This window comes from Falco rusticolus, chromosome 17 (genome assembly GCF_015220075.1).
Source record: "Falco rusticolus isolate bFalRus1 chromosome 17, bFalRus1.pri, whole genome shotgun sequence".
NCBI lineage: Eukaryota > Metazoa > Chordata > Aves > Falconiformes > Falconidae > Falco > Falco rusticolus.
Window position 1 is genome coordinate 5,236,158 of NC_051203.1, and position 17,446 is coordinate 5,253,603.

Here is a 17,446-nt window from a genome sequence, read left to right on the forward strand (position 1 = left end):
TGCCTCTTCATCCTGGTTGGGTGGTCTATAACAGACTCCCACCATGATATCTGCCTTGCTGGCCTTCCCACTGATTCTTGCCCATAAATATTCAACCCTATCGTTAAGCACCAGACAATCAGAACACTCCCTAACGTGCAGGGCTACCCCAGCACCTCTCCTCCCTTGCCTAGCTCTTCTGAAGTGTTTGTAGCCATCCATTGCAGCACTCCGTTTGTGTGAGTCATCCCACCATGTTTCCATGACATTTTGTTTTTCCTGCTGCACAACAGCTTTCGGCTCCTCCTGCCTGTTGCCCGTGCACCATGCATCGGTGCAGATGCGCTTCTGCTGGGCTGCTGATCCCACTGCCTTTCTCGGGGGAGAACCCCTAATTCCTACATGACCATTCTGAGGTGCTTCTGTGGTTTGTAACACATCAATAACCCTTGTGTCTTTGCTGCTGCATGGATCTCCGTCCCCTACCTCCACTGAGATGGCAGACAGAAGGCTCTCGCTAGCACACTGTCCTCAAACACTCGCGTGCCACCCCCAGGCTTGTCTCTAGTAACCCTGATTTTACCCTTTTCCATCTTCAAATCTGGTTTAAAGCTCTTGCAACGAGCCCTGCTAACTCCTGTGCAAAGATCCTTTTCCCCCTTTTGAGAGAGGTGTACCCTGTTGGTTGCCAGCAGGCCTGATGTCGTGTAAACCAACCCATGATCAAAAAAACCCCAAATTCTGCCGGTGACACCAGGCTCGGAGCCAGGTATTGAGCCGCTGGCTCTTCTTGTTTCTTCCCTCATCATCCCCTGCAACGGGAAGGATAGAGGAGACCACTCCTTGTACTCCTGATCCCTCACCTAGTTGTCCCAAGGTCCTGGAGTCTCTCCTGATTGCCTTTGTCATGCTGCGATCAATTCCTGCTCTTGATGGAAATGCATATGTGAAACATTACTCAAAACCTTTCTGGTTTATCTCCATTAATTGTGGGTTTCTTCTACCATCCTGTGCCATTTTCAACACCAGATGTGATGCTGTAATCCTGCAGTAAAAGGAGGAGAAAGGCCCCCCCCCCCCCCCAAATGCACCCTTACTGTGTTTCTTTGGGTGTGCTCCCTCCGTGCCCTCCCACGGACCCACGAGTCCCCCTCGTCTGCTGAAAGCCAGTGCTATTCTTTATTGTTTGTGCATAAAACCACTTCAGACCACGTCTGGTCTGCGGGTACTGCCCTCTGGATGGGCAAGCTTAGAGGAATCGAAAGCATAAGACGCCGGTCTAGAGGGTTTTCCAGCTGCCTTTGAAAGAAAATGAGAATTTCAAAAAATTTGCCTTCTGGCCTCTGAGAGCCCACCGTGTTAGAAGGGTGTTGGTGGGGCTGGGGGTGTCGGGGGGTTAAGCCACTGGGGCTCCTGCCGTTTCCCAGTCCCACCTGCTCGCTCAGACCCACGCCTCCAGCCCAGCCACCCCGCTTGGCATCCAACGATTCCTCCTAAATCACCCCTCGAAGCTGCATTTAAGCAAAAAAAGGTCAAGCTATAGCAAAGCGTGGTAGCAATAGACAGCGCTGCTGGCTGATGTCTTGCTCTGATCCTTGAGGTAGAGCTGGTCCCAGTTGCTGCCGCCTCAGTCTCTCGCCTTCAGATCTGGTCCTCCCAGGCCGGGGGGGGCACAGCCAGGGCAGTGCTGTCCCCCCCAGTGCCGCCCTGCGCCTTGCTGCTGGAGGTGAGGAGGAAGGTGGAGTAGGCGAGGTCAGCATCCTCCTTGGAGCTCTGGGGAAGGACAGGAGGACACTGTTACGTGGCCGGGGACGGACAGCAGCACGTGGCGGTGGAAAGGGCAGCGTTCAGTGGGCTGTGAGCTTCTCGGGATGACATGGGCAGACTGGATGAGTGGGACAATCCAGCAGGTCACACCGGTACTGATGCAAGGGTATCGTGGCTTTGCTGAGCACCAGGAAGATCCTGCATGTTTGCAGGTTTGGGACTCCGTAGCATGCCTGTCCCTGCGTGTTGGCACCCAGTTCACCTGGCCTAAAGCTGCCAGGTTTTACTTGTCTCCTGACAGTTCCCTTATTGCCTTGGTTCAGCTCTCGGCACTTACAACTCCTGCACATCGCCTTTGGTCAGGGGCTTTTAAAAAGAAGGGCTTGTGTCTGGCACCTTCAGTCATGCCACTTGACCATGATCTTAGCCAAGGGGAGGGGAGGCAAGGGAAGGCAGGGCAAGGCAGGGGCCACGGGAGCAAGTCACAGCCCTTGCAATGGCAGAGACCTCCCTCTGCCCCCTGACCCACAGCCCACGTGGGGGCAAGGCTGGGAGGTGGGACGCGCTCTGGCTTCTGGCCATCTGCTCATCCCAGTGTTTCATACTGATGGTAACAACCCCATTCCGACCTTCTGATGCTTCCCTGGGCTGAGTCAGTGTACTGTTTGACATGAGGCGACTGCTATTATTGTCTCTGCTAAACCATGGGGTCAGGAAGGGGTTAAGCCCCGCCCCCCCCCTCCCCCCCCCCGAGGCTGATCTGCAGCAGGTGGCTGGATCCAGGTAGGATGGAGAACACCTGGGTATAAATAAGCCACCTGGGCCAAAGGCAGCTCCTTTGGCAGAGGCTGCAGGACTGTGGTGGTGTCTCCCAGGTCAGTGGGCTCCCTCCTGCCTCCTCTTACCCTTTTTGCCTTCTTTGTCTCGGCCGTGCTTTCCGGGGGGGCTGCGGCGGTGATGAGCTCTGCAGGGAGATGAAGGGAGGGGTCAGGCTGGGGGGCCATCAGTGGGCAGGCATTTCTGTGGCTTTTGTGGGGTCCTGCTGCAAAGCTCTCCCTGGCACCCCTTGCCCTGGGGCTGGAGAGCAGTCCATCGGTTGGAAACCTACCGTCCTCTCCTATCCGTGTCTCCTGGCTCTCTTGCACGCAGGTGTTATTGGTTGCGCTGTACTCCTTCACGCTTCCGAAGTCTGACATGCTGATGTTCGTCCTGTAGCTCCCAACGGACACCAGGTCTGTTAAGAGGGAGGAGGTGAATAGCTTGTGCGCTCGCTCAGCGTTGGTGCAAGTGCATCGGCACCTGTGCAAGGGGGCACCATGCAGCGCAACGCGCAAAGCCTGTGGAGGGGTGGTCTCTGTCTCAGCCCAGACACCCTGTGTGCTGGGTGTTGGAGCTGTAGGGATGGGCTTAGTGGGAGCAGCAGGGTCCCTTCTCTGCCCATCGCTCGGTGTGGGAGCAGCTCATCCCAGCAGAGACTATGGCATGCTCAAGGTATCGCCTCTGTCTTAATGTTGCTGATATTTCTTGAGAGACTAGAAAAGGCAGGGACTCACCAGATCTCTTCAGCTGCCGGTATTTAAAAATGACGAAAGCTACCACAAGGATCAGGAGCACGGCACCAGCACAGCTCAAACTTAAAACAAGTGCGTTGGGGCCATGGCTTTGCTCAGAGCTGGAATGGAGGGAAAGATAGATCACTAAGCTGAGAAGCATTTTTTTCTAATTATTCAAGACTGAATAATGTATATGAATGTCTAGCAGTCTAAAATCTGTATAGGATGGTAAATCTGAGTGAGCATGATGCAATTTAATCAACCAACTGGATCCTAGCACATAAAATCAAAAAACAAATAAAAATGTAGGACAGACATTGTGCCAAAACCAGCTACATCAGCAGTTTGGTTATAAATGTGTGAGGGAAAGCTCTCTAATCTTGACAGAAGTGTTTTCAATTGGTTTTTCTGTACCTGGAATCTCTAATTGTTCACTTCTAGGACTGTATTTTCTCAAGCTAGAGATTAATTTCAAGTCATCTTCCCTTTTGTTGTAACAATTTTCTTCTTTTCCTGTGGTGTTTTGCACTAAGTTCTGTGGGGACAAGAATTTGTTTTGCACGTGCAGCATGTGAGCAGAGTACCAATAACGGGTTAAGGCAGACCTCGCAAAAATGATATGTGACAGAGGCTTGGAGGGAACTAACCTTCCTGAGGCATCTGCGCTTGGCACCCCAGCATCGCTGGAGGCTCGCTCTTGGGGAATGAAGTCACTCTTGGTGTGGCCTGGGGGGTCAACATTCAGGAGCTCCGGGTCAGCATCCAGGTTGCGGTTGGTGCTGCTTCCCGCATCTAGGGAAGGAAGGCACATGAGCAGCAGCGTGGAGGGGTAACGCAGAAACAAATGGGGCATTATGTGGAACTGAAGTGGGTTTTGGCTGTACCTGAAGGGCTCCTTAAGATGGGGTTTAGAGAGCTGAAATAATCTCATTCCAAGTAATTTATTGCAAAAACCTCAAGCGGGCTCTCTCTACCTGTATACTTTTCCAAAAGACTTGCATTTCGAAGTTCTGCCTCTAATATTTCCAGAACAAATTCTGAATACTTGGTTTGCTTTTAATTCTACCCACCAAAGGCACTGGTGAGGCTGTTTCTCTCTGGTTCTGCTTTGACCACCATCCACTTAGCACAGTTGCCTGTGGGATATCTAGTGCTATGCTTTTTCCTCTGCTTCTAACTGTTCCTCTTTGAGAAAAAAAAAAAAAAAATCCAAAATATTGCACCGAAGCTGAGACTAGGCCCCTTATTGCTGGTGATAGTCTGTGCTTTCCTGCTCCCTGCTGCTTTCCTGTTTGTTAAGATAATGAGCTCCTTGGAGCGAGATGTCTCTGAACTACATGCAGTCCTTCACCTCACAGGTGTCGGATGTTGCTTAAGCGAAATGCTATTTTACATAATTTACTAATTACAAATTGGAATAGCAATAATTTGTCAGGACAGAGTTAGAAAGTTAAAATGGTGTGGAAGGAAAGGATTTTTGGACTGGTGTTTTGTTGGGTTTTTTTTTTTACGACGGGGAAGCAAAAGCCAACGTGTAGATGAAAACATCTACAAGTTGTGCCAAGTCAGGGTGATCTCGGCGCTGAGCCTGGGAGGCTGCCTGGGTGACAACGCTTCTGTTTTGAGGTGCTGCAGCCTAGTGGCCATGGGGAGGACGTTTATCTCAGCAGAAAGCAGCGTCCTTCCCAGCCCTGAGAAGCAGGAAAGCCCCCTGCCTGCCCCTGCCTCGGAGCTCACCTTCAGTCACCCACAGGTGCACTGCCATGGTTTCCCCAAGGAGGCCGTTGCGCTTCACTCCACACCAGTACCACCCCTCGTCTGTCTTTGCCACCGAGTTGAAGCTCAGGATAACCGTCTTGTTGTCAGTGTCACAGGTAACGTCTGGCCCCGGCTGCCTTTGGTCAGTAGCAAGCATGGGGGTGCAGCTGGTGCTGCTCCACTTGCACCAGTACTTCTGGTAGGAGTAGTACTTGCATCCGTAAGAGCAAGTTAAATCAACCCGTGAACCCACTCGTGCCTCCACTTCTTTCTTTCCCTGCAGCCCAGGTTCTCCTGCAAGGGCAAAGAGAACATCAAGGCTGACGTTAGTGGCTTCTGTGGTGGGAAGGGTAACTGGCAGGCAGTGGTGCTGCTAGAGATGGTGAATCAGGGGATGTCCCTCTGAGGGACAGTGCTCCTTACATAGCTGAGTTAACGTTAAAGATGCTTTATGTGCACCTCTGAGTGAATGTGTGTGTGTGGACGACAGGGTTTGCAAGGCTTAAATACTTGCGTGAGAAACTTTTGTGAACACTTTCCCATAAAACTGAAACCTTGTGTTTCCATTTTAAAGCTAATGAGGTGTGTTGGGGGGTGGGGGGATTGGTACAACGTTTCACCTTATGGGATGAAAGTTCAGAGTTGCATCTCGCATCTCTTCCCGAAGAGCCAGATCTGCTCCCTTGGGTGCTTGGGAGGTTTTGTACCTCCTGAGCAGGCAGCAAACCACCAACTCGCGAGCCCATACCTTCAATGATCTTCAGCTCAGCTGATGATTGCTGCTCCTTCTCCTCATCTGTCATGCACCAGTAATAGCCTTTGTCACTCTCCTTCAGCTGGTTCAGGATGACGGTGACCGTGTAGTTCACTGGGCTGTCGTACATGGCCACCCTTCCTTCGTACAAGCCCGACACAAACCCAGAGGTGTCTATGATCCGAGCACACCCGTTGTTTCTCCACTTGCACCAGTACTTCTCTGAGGACTTTTTGATAGGTATATAGTTGTATTGAAAAGTTGCGGAACCTCCTTTTACTGCAGTTACTGTGAGCGTTCTTTGGGGAGAGTTTGCCTCTGGAGATAAAAAAATGTAATGAGCATCTGTACACATTTAACTCTTGTCCGTGTGGCATCCTCCCAAGGGACTAAGTTCTATCAGAGCTGAAGCACAGCTAGGGGAAGCTCAGGGGTGCAGATGGCAGAAGGCTGTCCTAGCATTGTTAGAAATTGGCCCTAAAGTGTCTGTCAGGCCTTTGCTTTAACCCGAATCCACTGGGTGGTTGCCATCATGTACTGACATTTCAGTTTTGCTCCCTTTGCTGGGGGAAGGGTAGATCTCCTTTCTCAGTCTGTCGTTTTGGCATTTAAGGAATCAAGACTTGAAGAGACAGTTTGCTTGTCTCAAACTGGGGGGCAGAGTTTGTCTTCTGGAGTCCTGGGCTAGCCAGACTGGGGAAGAGTGTTAGCTGCTGTTGGGAAGGTTAAGTCTTAATACAAGCTTTAGTAGTGACGGTAGTAGTACATCACATATAGTTAAATCAATAGAAAAGTGTTCGAGGTAAGAGGATAGGCTCATAGCACTCTGCAAAGGGAAATTCAAATTCTTGTTAAATAAAGTGAAACTGCTAGTGGTACTCCTAAAAAGAAGCAGAGATGAAAGGAAAAAAAACACTGGGAAGAGCGTGCTTACCCTCATAGACATGCACGTCCAGTTGCTTTGTTTCTCCTTGTTCCCCATAGACGCCAACCCCACACAGGTACAAGCCAGAGTCTTCCCAGCCCATCTGAGTTATCACGATGCTGAAGGAGCCTGGAAGCTCCTCGTTGCTCAGCAGAACTCGCCCTATGTAGTCCTTGTCAACGTCACCACTGCTATCGACGATGGTACGGCAGCTGGTTTTCTCCATCTTGCACAAGAATTTCCTCATGCTTGCGCTGTTATTCCCAAAGCTGCAGGACATGGTCACGGTGCCATGCAGCTTCACATAGAAGAGCTCTGCTCCCTCGGGTATGTGTGGCCCTGTGCGTACAGAGACACCGGTTAGGGTCTACTGCCTGTTCCGTCAGTAACCGTGGGCAGCTCTGAAGGCTTTTTTTATGCACGGGGTTTCTCCCTGCTTTCCTGTATTTCATGACCACATGCCACTCCTGGCCAGAGCACCGTCCACCCAGCTGCATCCCATGCTTCTCGCATACTTCAGGGCTGAGGTCTCTGCTGTACCACTGCACACTTCGTAGTGTGGTTTGTCCCAAAGCCTTCTTGCTGAGGACCGTGCCACGAGTTTGCACCATGCTCTGCACCCTGAGCCTTGCCTGGTGGTGGGGTGCCATCCTGCACACCGTGCCCTCGTGGACTTGTGCACAGGCTTGGCTTGCACAGCCTCAGCCGTGGGCTGGGGTGATCACGTCGGAGTGATGGGCAGCTCTGCCCTCCGACTGCATCTCCCTAAATTTTAGTGGCTGGGAGAGGTCAGCAGTTTTTAAGCAGTGTTTGTGACCTTGAGATAAGGTTTAGTTAATCCGATTTTATGCCAGATTTTTGATCAAAAAATTCATTCTGTAAACAGGGGAAAATGAAAACTGCTTTTTCCTGAATGCATGGAACATCTTGAGTTCTTAGACACTGGACAGGCTATCTGTGGAGCCTGATTAAAAAGAGGGGGGAAAAGTTAAAGAAAATAATACTTTCAAAAGCCCCCAAACTGATTACCTTCAGAAACATCCAGACTGACTTTGTGGGAGAGCCCTCTGCCATTGATACCAATGCCACACTGGTAGGTGCCTGTGTCCGCTGCTGTAAGCGCAGAGATGTTAATCTGGAAGTGTTCTGCCTGCGGGTAGTTGGTGATGGAGACTCTGCCTTGGTAGCCTGGAGCAGTGTAGCCGTTGGTGGAGACAACAGTTATGCAGCCCGTGGTCGATTCCCTACACCAATACTTTCTGTCGTGCCTGTTCACGCTGGTGGGAGGGTAGAAGCATTTGATGGTAACCGACCCGTTGAGCAGACCGTATACCTGCTGTGGGCCCACCACAGGGCTGGAGACTGCAAGAGGAAAACACGCTGGCTGTAAACATCAGCTGTGCCACGAGCCCCAGCGGGCTGCAGGGCAGGGGTACTGGTGCAAGCATGGACCCAGGGCTCTGCAGCACCCTGTGGTCCAAAAGGTCCCATGGCAGCCATGGGGTAGGGATACCCTGAATCCTGCTTCCCCCAATAGTGATGCCACCTCTGGTCTTAGGCCACCCACAGGACCCGTGTCCCAGGCAGGTTACACTTACTTGCTGCCTTGGGGTTGTATCTGCCGCTTACAGTTTCAGCTGGGAGGAAGGCGAGCAGCAAGATGAATGCCAGTGCAGGCATTTTTCTTGCATTCCCTGGAAAAGGCACAGACGTTGGTGAAAAAATCATACTTGCAAAATGATTAAGTTAACTGATCAAGTAATCTAATCGCCTCATGTCTGGAGGATACCAGGGCTGTGGCTACTTGAGCTAGAGAGAATATAGCGTTTAATCCCTTCTGCCCAGCAGTTGCGTGGGGAAGAGGGAGCTGAAAACACTGCTCTTGCCTGTGTTGCTGCATGGCATCACGACTGCCCGTGGGTCTCATGGCAACACCAGTCTCCCCTTCTGTAAATTGAGGGGAGCTGTTCTTATGACGAACTTGGTTAAGGCAATGCCTGCAAGCCACCAACATATCTGTCCCTGGGGCACTCTGCTCTGGCAATGTCCCTTGGGCAGGCAGCAGCAGCGGTGTGCACAGCATAAAAAGCAATTTTGGCCAAACCAGAAGAGACTTGATTCAGAATCAGAAGTGGTATCTGGTTTTACACTTGTAAGCCAGATCAGCCCATGGCAAGGCTGAAGTCCAAAAATGGTCCAAAAGCCACTGAGCCCTGGCAGGCATGAGGGTCAGGGGGCAATCCGGAGCTCAACTGCTCACTTGGCCCTTGCCAGGAGATATTGCTGCTTTTAATTGTTTAATAGCTGGGGTCATGTTTTCTTTCAGTGTTGTCCACACAGTGAAAGGAAGGCTTGTTCACTTGTGAGCCTGGGTGCCAAAACCACTCCTTAGGGAAAGCTGCTCTGACAGAATGGCTTGGTTTGGAAAGGACATTTGAAGGTCAACTAGTCCAAGCCCCCTGCCACGGGCAGGGACACCTGCCACCAGCCCAGGTTGCTCCAAGTCCTGTTCAACCTGGCCTTGAACCCTTCTGGGGATGGGGCACCCACAGCTGCTCTGGGCAATGGTGCCAGTGTCTTGCCAACCTCACTGTAAAAATTTCTTCCTCATCATCAAGCAGAGTTCCTGTGGGAGCCAGTGTTTAATTATTGTTCTTTATTTCCCTGGTCTCCTCAAGGACATGCAAAAGAGAGAAAGGGTAATATTACCTCTTTTTTTTTTTTTTTCTTTCCCCAACTGCTGCTAAAGTTGGTGAGATGCAAGGATTTACCGCTTGCACCCACCCCTCCAAGAATCAGACTTACACCCAGTAAAGCCCTGTCGCACCTGTACAGCCACCCAAACCTTCTGTGCCACCATTAACCCTTGGCCAGGGCTCAGTGATGGTTACTGGGGCATGCCAAACCCAACCGCCTGTCTCTGGAAACGTGTCCATAGTCTTCAGGGTGAATATTTCTGACCTTCCCCTTGTTCTGGGCTGAGTGATGGCCAGAGGAAGCCGAAGCTCTTAACTCACTGAACTGTTTTCTTCAGCCTGAACCATGTGTGCCAGTGGGTTTGGTGGTGGAAATGTGCGTTACCTGAGCATGGCTGCTGCCTGCCTGCCTACCCAAGCGCCAGATAAATGCTGGGTGTCAAAGAAAGCCTTTATAAAAACGTAGAGGAATTTGATTTCAAGGCGTCAAGTGACACAATTTTATTAAGGGTAATTCCTGGTAGAAGAAAAAGGCTTATTTCCGTGTTGAGATGAATGGTGTTCTGTTGTTCTTTCTTCCTTGTATTGTGATTTATAATTGCTCAGTGGTCACTTGTCCAGGGCTAATAATTAACTCACTGAGCATGAAAAATGCTCTTTCAAACACATTCCAGAAGGAGCCAGCAAGACAAGCATAACATATTCTGTAGAAAGCAAACAATATGGCACAAAAAGGGCCTTGATATTTGCCCCGTGCTAAGAGCAGTTCCTCTGGCTGATGGTCACCTCTCTGCCCTCCAGTGAAGGCAGCATCCCAGTTCAGCTTTCCCCTTCTTGGCAAAATTTGAATAATTGGTTAGTCTGATTCATTCCCAAAGCAAATGGCTACTTCAGGGTTACAGGCAACATCATCTTGTCAGGTAGGGAAGGGTTACCAAGACCTTTGTTTCAAAAAAAAAAAAAAAAAAAAATCTGTGTCAAGAAAGATGCATGCAGGAGTGCTGGCATCAGGGTCCTCGTATGCATGTTAGAGCAGGAAAGAATTTTTACCCTTCTATCTCTGAGGACATGTGCACTTGTGCCCGCACAAGAGCAGCGATTCTTGCGTGCTCACATGACCAGCATCTGCAGCTCTGAGTTGTCCCTAGTCTCGTTACCTCAAATGCTGTGAAAACCTTCCCCCAGTCACTGAATGAATGGAGAAAACTCCCACGTACAGCAAGTCTGAGCCAGCCCAGCTACCAGTTATGTAAAAATCTGTGCTGAACTGTCACGCTGATCATCCACGGAGCTGGGTGGCTGGAAACCCCCTCCTGCTCCCAGGTGCGTGTTGTGCTGGGGCAGCGGCACTTCCTAGCTTGCAAAAATGGTGCAAATGGGCTTTGCAGGTCACTCTGCATCAGGCAAGAGCTGTTTGAGTTGCTGGAGGAGACTTTCATCAAGCTGTTCGTCCTTGCTTTCAATGAACTTTCGCTGCTGGATGTGCTGCCTCTAGTCAGAGCTCAAGGTCTAAACCTCAGAGCTGCAGGGAAGAGAAAAGGCTGCTGAGCTCATATGAAAGGGAGCGCAAGTAAGTGACTGTGCAAGCGATTTGTGTTCGTGCTTCTGCAGATGGAGGGGGAGTTGAAAGGACAGAGGAGACGGGACAGCAGAGGTTTGCAGGGGGCTGTAGAAGAGTCGAGAGGCTTGAAACCAGAGGGAAATGCCATGTATGCCATCTCCAGAGCGGTTGGGAAACAAGCTTAACGTGAGTGTGCTGGAGAGGGTGAAGCGCCTGTGCCCAGCCTGTACTTCTGCCACTCAGCTGCAGCTTCTCACCAGTCTATCCTAACTTTCAAGGAGTAGGGAGAGGGGAAAAACCCCAGTGCTCCTTTGCTGCAGCATTGGTGAAATGATTCCTGGAGCTGGCAGTGGAGATAAGGATTCATTTTGGGCTCTATATACAGATGCACAACCATATCAGTATGTGCTTTCTGACTCCGGCAGCACCAGTGGCTTCAGAGGAAGGTTTCCCTAAGTCCAGGTGGGGTCTGGTGGTTGTCACAAAGCATGAAGCTTATGCAGCGCTCCCAAAACTTTCCAGCTGCCTTTGGTCACCCCATACGGGAGCACTTGCACTGACTTTGCAGGTGGCTGATGCTCCTGCACTGGTTTTGCCTGGGGGCTGGGTGACGTGGCTGGGTTGGGATCTGATGTCACACTGGGTTCCCCTTCTTGCTCTTGTCCACATCTCCTGCTTCCCCTTCTTGCAGGCACTGACCTGCGTGTCCAGGTGCCTGCATTGGATCTCGGATGGCTCTTGGAGCAAGAAGGACTGGGCACATGAGACCATGGTATGCCCACAGACAGAGGGACACTGGAAACCTCTTCTGCAGTGAAAACCTCATCCTAGCACATTGCAGCAGGACAGGCTGCCAGGACCTTGTCTGGTAGCTGATGTGCATGACACTGTGGGTTGGTGCCCACAGCCCACTTGGCATGGCCATCGGAGCACCAGAGCTGCCAGGCAGGAGGGATCACAGAGGCTGGGGGAAACGTGGATGCAGGATCTGTGCCACGTATGTCTATGCAAGCAACGATGCTGCTGTCTTAAACCTGATGCATTAGGAAACCTAGTGAGAAACTGTCTGCAAGGCAGTGCAATGGACTGGTTGGGAGGGTGCCCAGTTATCCCTGCCGGGATGGTGTCTCCAAAAAGCTGCTCTGCAGCACAGGGCAAAGAAGCCGTGGGTGCAAGGTGCTGGCAACGTGCTCGGCAGCCACCCCTGTTGGCATTTTGGCCTTCAGCTCGCCCACGCTGTTGGGCCAGTTGCCGCAGGCTGGCGAGCCGTCCCGGTGGTTAGTTTAAAACATTTTGATAGGTGATGGCAAGGGGGGATTAAAACTTTGCAGTAGTTCCCCCCATCTCCCCTCGTTGTGCAGGGCTGGCAGAGAAGCAGCTGTGGGGAAAGCTTTGCGCCGCGTGAATGTGTCTGGTGTTTGCAAAGTCCGTGTTGCAAGTCGGCTGCCTTTGGATTACTACCAGCTGTGGGCTGTGGCTGTACTCCTCTTTCTTTGTTTTTGTTTGGTTTTGTTTGGTTTTGGTTGGTTTTTTTTAAGCTACAATCCAAATCTTGGTTTTGTGTATTTACTTTCATTTTGCATCACCAACGCTGCTGGCTTCCTTCCCTGACCTGATCTGACAGGTTTTGAAGGTTTTAGAGCACAAAACCAGTATTCCAGCTGAATTCAGGAGCTGGGAGTTTGCACGTTGGTGCACGAGCTTTCCATTCTGAACTCTGGCCTCTGGACACCAGTGTCACCAAGGTGAGGGCAACGGCATTGTCTTGTCCGGGATGCTCTGCCAGGCGGGGGTGGCTCCATGCTCTCCAGCTGTTTGCAGAATGCTGCTGTGTTTGTGTGTGCAATGCAACAGGGATTTCAAAGAATTATATCACCCCAAACCAGAACAGAACAGGATAGGATAATCATTAGCAAGATTGATACTAACAAGTCAAAATATTTAGTTTTAATATGCTTTAAAACAGGAGAAATAGCCATTGCCAGGTAAATGGCATTAACTTTCTCCTAGTTGCCTATTTCCATGCTTAGCTTGAGTTGCTGTATTTGTGACTGTGAGCCCAGGAAAGGGCTGCTGAAACCCCCACCCAGAGCGCCCGTGGGGGTGTGTGAGTGCATGTGAAACCTGGAAAGGGTTCAAGCATAAATGAAACCCAAATATCTATACTATAGCGACAGGTTAAAACTCATTACAACTTGTAACATGCTTGCATAATTTGGATTTTGTCGTGTTTCTTCCTACCACCAACATGCATGAGACCTTGGTGTGTGCATGTGCTGGTTAGTGCTGGGTGAGACACGGACCCCCCGCAGCATGGGTTTGGTGTGAGCAGCCATGCAAATGGAAAAATTACAAGGTCCTCTGCAACATAATGACCTTTTTTCTTGCTTTCCAACTCAGGACAGCTAAATGGTTTTGTTGTCTTTGTATCACCTTGAAAATGGATAACGCTCTCTGTTTCGATTTGGTACATTGCTGTGCTCTTAAACCTCGCTGCGTTATACCTCCACCGAGTGACAAAGAAATCTGAATGCTGTACGTAAAGCTCCGGGGGGGGTTAGACCCACAGTCAGTCTCTCTTGCTTACATGGACCACATCTTCAGTGTTTCTCCAGCCACAGAAGTGGCTGGTGGTGCTTTTGCAGGGTGGTGGGAGGCAGGTCACTGTGGTGTGACACCTCCTGGGACTGGGTTTCTCAGTCGACTTGGACACTTCCTCAGATCCCTCCATGCTGAAAGCACTGCAGGGTCGGCCTGGCTTGGGAACATCACCTTCCCCTCCAGCGCTAGATGCATCTAAATTTTAAGATAGTATTTTCAGGTTTCCAGCAGAAAGTGCTCTCTGACCAGGTTAGCTCTTCTAAATCCCGTTCGTTGCAGGACCTGGGCTTCTACGGTGCTTCTGTGACTCAGTCATATCTCTCTCAGCAATATCTTTGGATTTATAAGCATTTGAAAGAGATCAGGACCTGAGCTCGGAGTTACGCAAACCCCAGCAAAGCAGCTGCTCTTGCTGGGTATGAAATACCAGAGTTCAGTTCCCAAATTCTGCTGACTCAGCTGCAAGGCTGGGCTCTGAGAAACCTGGATGCTCCTAATGCAGCTTGCCAGGGATCAGCGCGGTCCAATCCATTAGCTATTAACTATTGCTCTTGGCAATGACCGGCACCAAGGTCGAGCCATGGGATCAATGAAACATGAGGATTCGGTTGTCACACTGTCCTCCTGTTTTGTGGAGTGTTTACTGTTATTCAAGTATTTGAGAAATAATAACGCATAGAATGGGGTAAATTATAGAAATCTTTTCCTTCAAAGCCTTTTGAAGCAAAGCCCACTAATGCCACAAAGCTGGACAGATGCAAACTGTTGAAGAGACAGGCAGTGCTGAGCAGCAGCATCAGGGGTTATGCTGTGAGGAGCAGCACTGGCACATGTGCTAGGGGTGATTTACGGAGGAGCTGATGACTTCTGTGCCTGGAAGAAGAGCACAGCAACAGCCTTCTTGCTGCACAGAACTGGGGCTATCTACACCTTTACCCTGCCCATCGAGATGGCTGCATGGATCACCTTACTGCAAGTTTTATTTGCTGTAGTGGGACGGGGAAAAGCCACTGATCCACTCCATTTTCATGGAGTTCTGAACAAGCAATCAACTTGAAGATAAAAGATCAAGCTGACCTAAACACATACAGAAAAGAAGTCTTTCACGTTCCGAACTGATGCCTCCTTTACAGTATGGACCGAATAAATAGGAGATGCTAATTTTGTGATGCAGTGGGTAGAAACAGCTAGGCAGATCTTACTGAAGATTATCAGGGTTTACTAAGAAATCACAGTTTTCAGGAATTTCTGCAGTACTTGTGACACTCCTAGCTAAGAATACTTGTAAGTGCCATTTAAATACTGTCCCATGAGCAATATGTTCTGGAAAACAAATGAAAAACAATGATCAGGCAGCCCTCATGGCAGTATCTGAAATTCCTGCTGAGATAGTGCTGCTGGCCTAATGTTACGTCCCTTGAAGCTGTGAGGTATACCATACGCTACCTTGTGACATAATTTTATCTTTTAAGCTGTTAGATGCCCTGTGCACCACCTTGTTGCTTTTCAGATAAGAGTGTCACGGTTCACTTGTGTCTTGCTTTTTGTTTGTCTCTTGGTCTGGAAAGTGAAACAAACTTTGATGCTGTTCAACTATTTTTCTAGTCTAACACTACTCATATTGCAGGAACTCACAGTGCAGCCACGGTCTGTACAGTGACAGCTGCTGGACGGATGGGTAGTGCCAGCACATGTGTCACTAACAGCAGCACGGTGGCTACGAGGAGGTGGTGTCTCTCTGTACTTTGGATGAAAAATATTAAAAGTCCAATGTGAATGTTTCCTCTGAAGAATAAGAATTCAGGTGTGCAGAAAGCCACCCCTTTGCTGCTGGCCTAAGCGTGAAAGGAGTCTGCCAGCTTCCTCTTATTTCATCTTTTTTTTATTTCGCGTATATCCCCTTTGCTTACGCTCCAGTATCCATTTATCTTCCTTTCCACTGTGCAAACTTGATAGCTCTTCAGAGCTCATTTAGAACATAACTGCAGCAACTCTTTTCTTAAATTTCAAAACCTGCATCCCGACAACTGTCTCCACGTTGTGGTTCAGAAGACTGGAATGATCACAGATGGAGTTGCAACAGTTTAGATTACTACAGCAATATTTACTAACATTTGTTATTTTCTACCTTCAAATTTAATGCAAACACTGTAATGATAATTAACATTTTTCCAGAAAAGAAAGATTAAAAATTGACTGCAGAGAAGAAAATATAAACATCATTAGCTTGATCCCATGCCTCTGACCTTCTTTTAACAGAAATCAGCCTCCCCACCAGCAAGACCTGCACACCTACTCGCTGCTGGTGCGGAGCTGCTGCTTCCCTCCCCACGTGTGCGAGGAGGAGTCCTTAGAAGTGTCTCAAGACTTTCATTCTTCTCCTTCCCCACCTCAAAGTGGTAGCACAAAAGATTTTGCATTTCAGAAAGACAACGAAGAGGCATTACTTACACTCCGAGTTACTTCTGCAGACTGTTTCGTACTTGCTTTTCCTTTCAGCCAGAACGCTCCTGGGTTTGCTGGTGTCTCGGTGGCCCAGCCCAGGACCTTCTGTGAGTGTCCTGCCTCCCTGCCACAGCCGGACACAGGCTCTGGCCGTGCCAGGCTGTTTTAAATACTCCTTGTACCTCTAGCCCTGGATTTCCACCTGTTGTGCCTTAAAGGAATAGCATCCAAAAACTCTGGCAGGTGAGCACCACCCCACGTGAGGGCAGGGAAGCCAATGCCCATGCAGCTCTGCTGGTGCTTTGAGGGTGCACGCTGTTATTTACCTTCTGATTACACACTGCCGTTGCACAACAGCCACCCAAGGGTGGGCTCCCAGACACAGTCCGGGGCACCTCTGTCTCCTTTGGGAAGGAGGCCAGCGCTGTGTTGGGGTCAGGTCCGTGGAAGGTCTTCTGCTGGGAGGTGGGTACCTCTGAGGTGGCTTTCTGCTCGGACAGCGAGGGCAGTTGTGACTCCTTGGTTTGAAGATGGGTCCCTACACCTGGCCCAAAGACACTGGGGAGCCTGATGGGGTCCCAGTCTGGGTATGCAAGTGTCCAGCCAGCCCCCTCCTCTTTGTTGGCATTGCAACATCACCCTTGAGCTCTGATTTCATTTCTTATCATCCTGGGCAGGACAGCCCCTTGCTGCAAGGACTGACCTGGCTCCTGATCTTGTGATACCTCCAACCAAGAGTGGCATGGCTTTGTAGGGAAAAGATGGATAAACCCAGGTGGGTTTTGGGTGTTTTTTTTTAAGCTGTTGCACATTTTTTGGAAACCAGTGTCCCTAAGAAAACCTTGGTTGGCTGTGCTGGAAGAGCAGGTCTGTCTCCCTTCCCTTCTCTCTCCAGCCTCTTTGGGTCCCCTCAGCCCTGTGGGAAGAGCAGGAGTCTGGCTGGGCAAGGGTTGGTCTTGTCTCTACAGACCAAGAACATTGTAAGCTCTTTAAAATGAAAAATGATTAACAGGAGGTTTTCTGCCATCTTCAGCCTCGTTTCTTTGCTCTCCTGCTGTAGGCATGTCAGGGGCCCAGACACAAATTCCCTGTGAACTGTGGGGTTGTCAGGAATGAGATCCTGTGAGAAAGTACAATTAATGAAGATGAAGGTGTATTTGTATTGTGTGGGATGAATCATTAACTTGCTTTACCTTGTACTAATGATGCAAAAGCAGTAATTTCTTCTGACATACAGAAGCTTCATACAAAGCTTTTCTCATCCACTCTGTGAGAGTGGATGAGCTTAAAGAGGACGGCAGCTCCAAGTGTTCTCACTGTGCCTGAGAGCAGCGAGATCCTGGCCTGGATTTGGGATGTTTGGCAAATTTGTCAGATCTTAAGCCAGCCTTTGAAGTACCTTTTCTC

General features: G+C 49.9%; 1 protein-coding gene across 2 annotated transcripts; it reads right to left on the bottom strand.

Moving 5' to 3' along the window:
- Nucleotides 1-1,134: 1,134 nt before the first annotated feature.
- LOC119158629 (polymeric immunoglobulin receptor-like) lies at nucleotides 1,135-16,306 on the bottom strand. Of its 2 annotated transcripts, XR_005107922.1 has the most exons (12): nucleotides 16,046-16,306; nucleotides 8,335-8,430; nucleotides 7,766-8,098; nucleotides 6,746-7,075; nucleotides 5,806-6,129; nucleotides 5,037-5,351; nucleotides 3,947-4,091; nucleotides 3,300-3,418; nucleotides 2,855-2,980; nucleotides 2,652-2,710; nucleotides 1,413-1,752; nucleotides 1,135-1,278 (listed from the first exon to the last, which is right to left on the bottom strand). XR_005107922.1 is itself a non-coding variant. In XM_037410817.1 (11 exons), exons 2-11 carry the CDS (start codon nucleotides 8,414-8,416, stop codon nucleotides 1,621-1,623), a joined length of 1,965 nt encoding a protein of 654 aa, XP_037266714.1. In that variant the 5' UTR covers nucleotides 8,417-8,430; nucleotides 16,046-16,306; the 3' UTR covers nucleotides 1,135-1,620. The 2 variants fall into 2 exon arrangements, 1 of the variants encoding a protein (XP_037266714.1); XM_037410817.1 differs by having other exon boundaries at nucleotides 1,135-1,752.
- Nucleotides 16,307-17,446: the final 1,140 nt, after the last annotated feature.

Coding starts and splice junctions, on each gene's coding strand:
- LOC119158629 (XM_037410817.1), bottom strand. CDS start 8,416: ATGCCTGCACTGGCATTCATCTTGCTGCTCGCCTTCCTCCCAGCTGAA. Junction 8,099..8,334: donor ATACAACCCCAAGGCAGCAA/GTAAGTGTAACC, acceptor TTCCTCTTGCAG/TCTCCAGCCCTGTGGTGGGC. Junction 3,419..3,946: donor AGCGCAGATGCCTCAGGAAG/GTTAGTTCCCTC, acceptor CCTCCATTCCAG/CTCTGAGCAAAGCCATGGCC.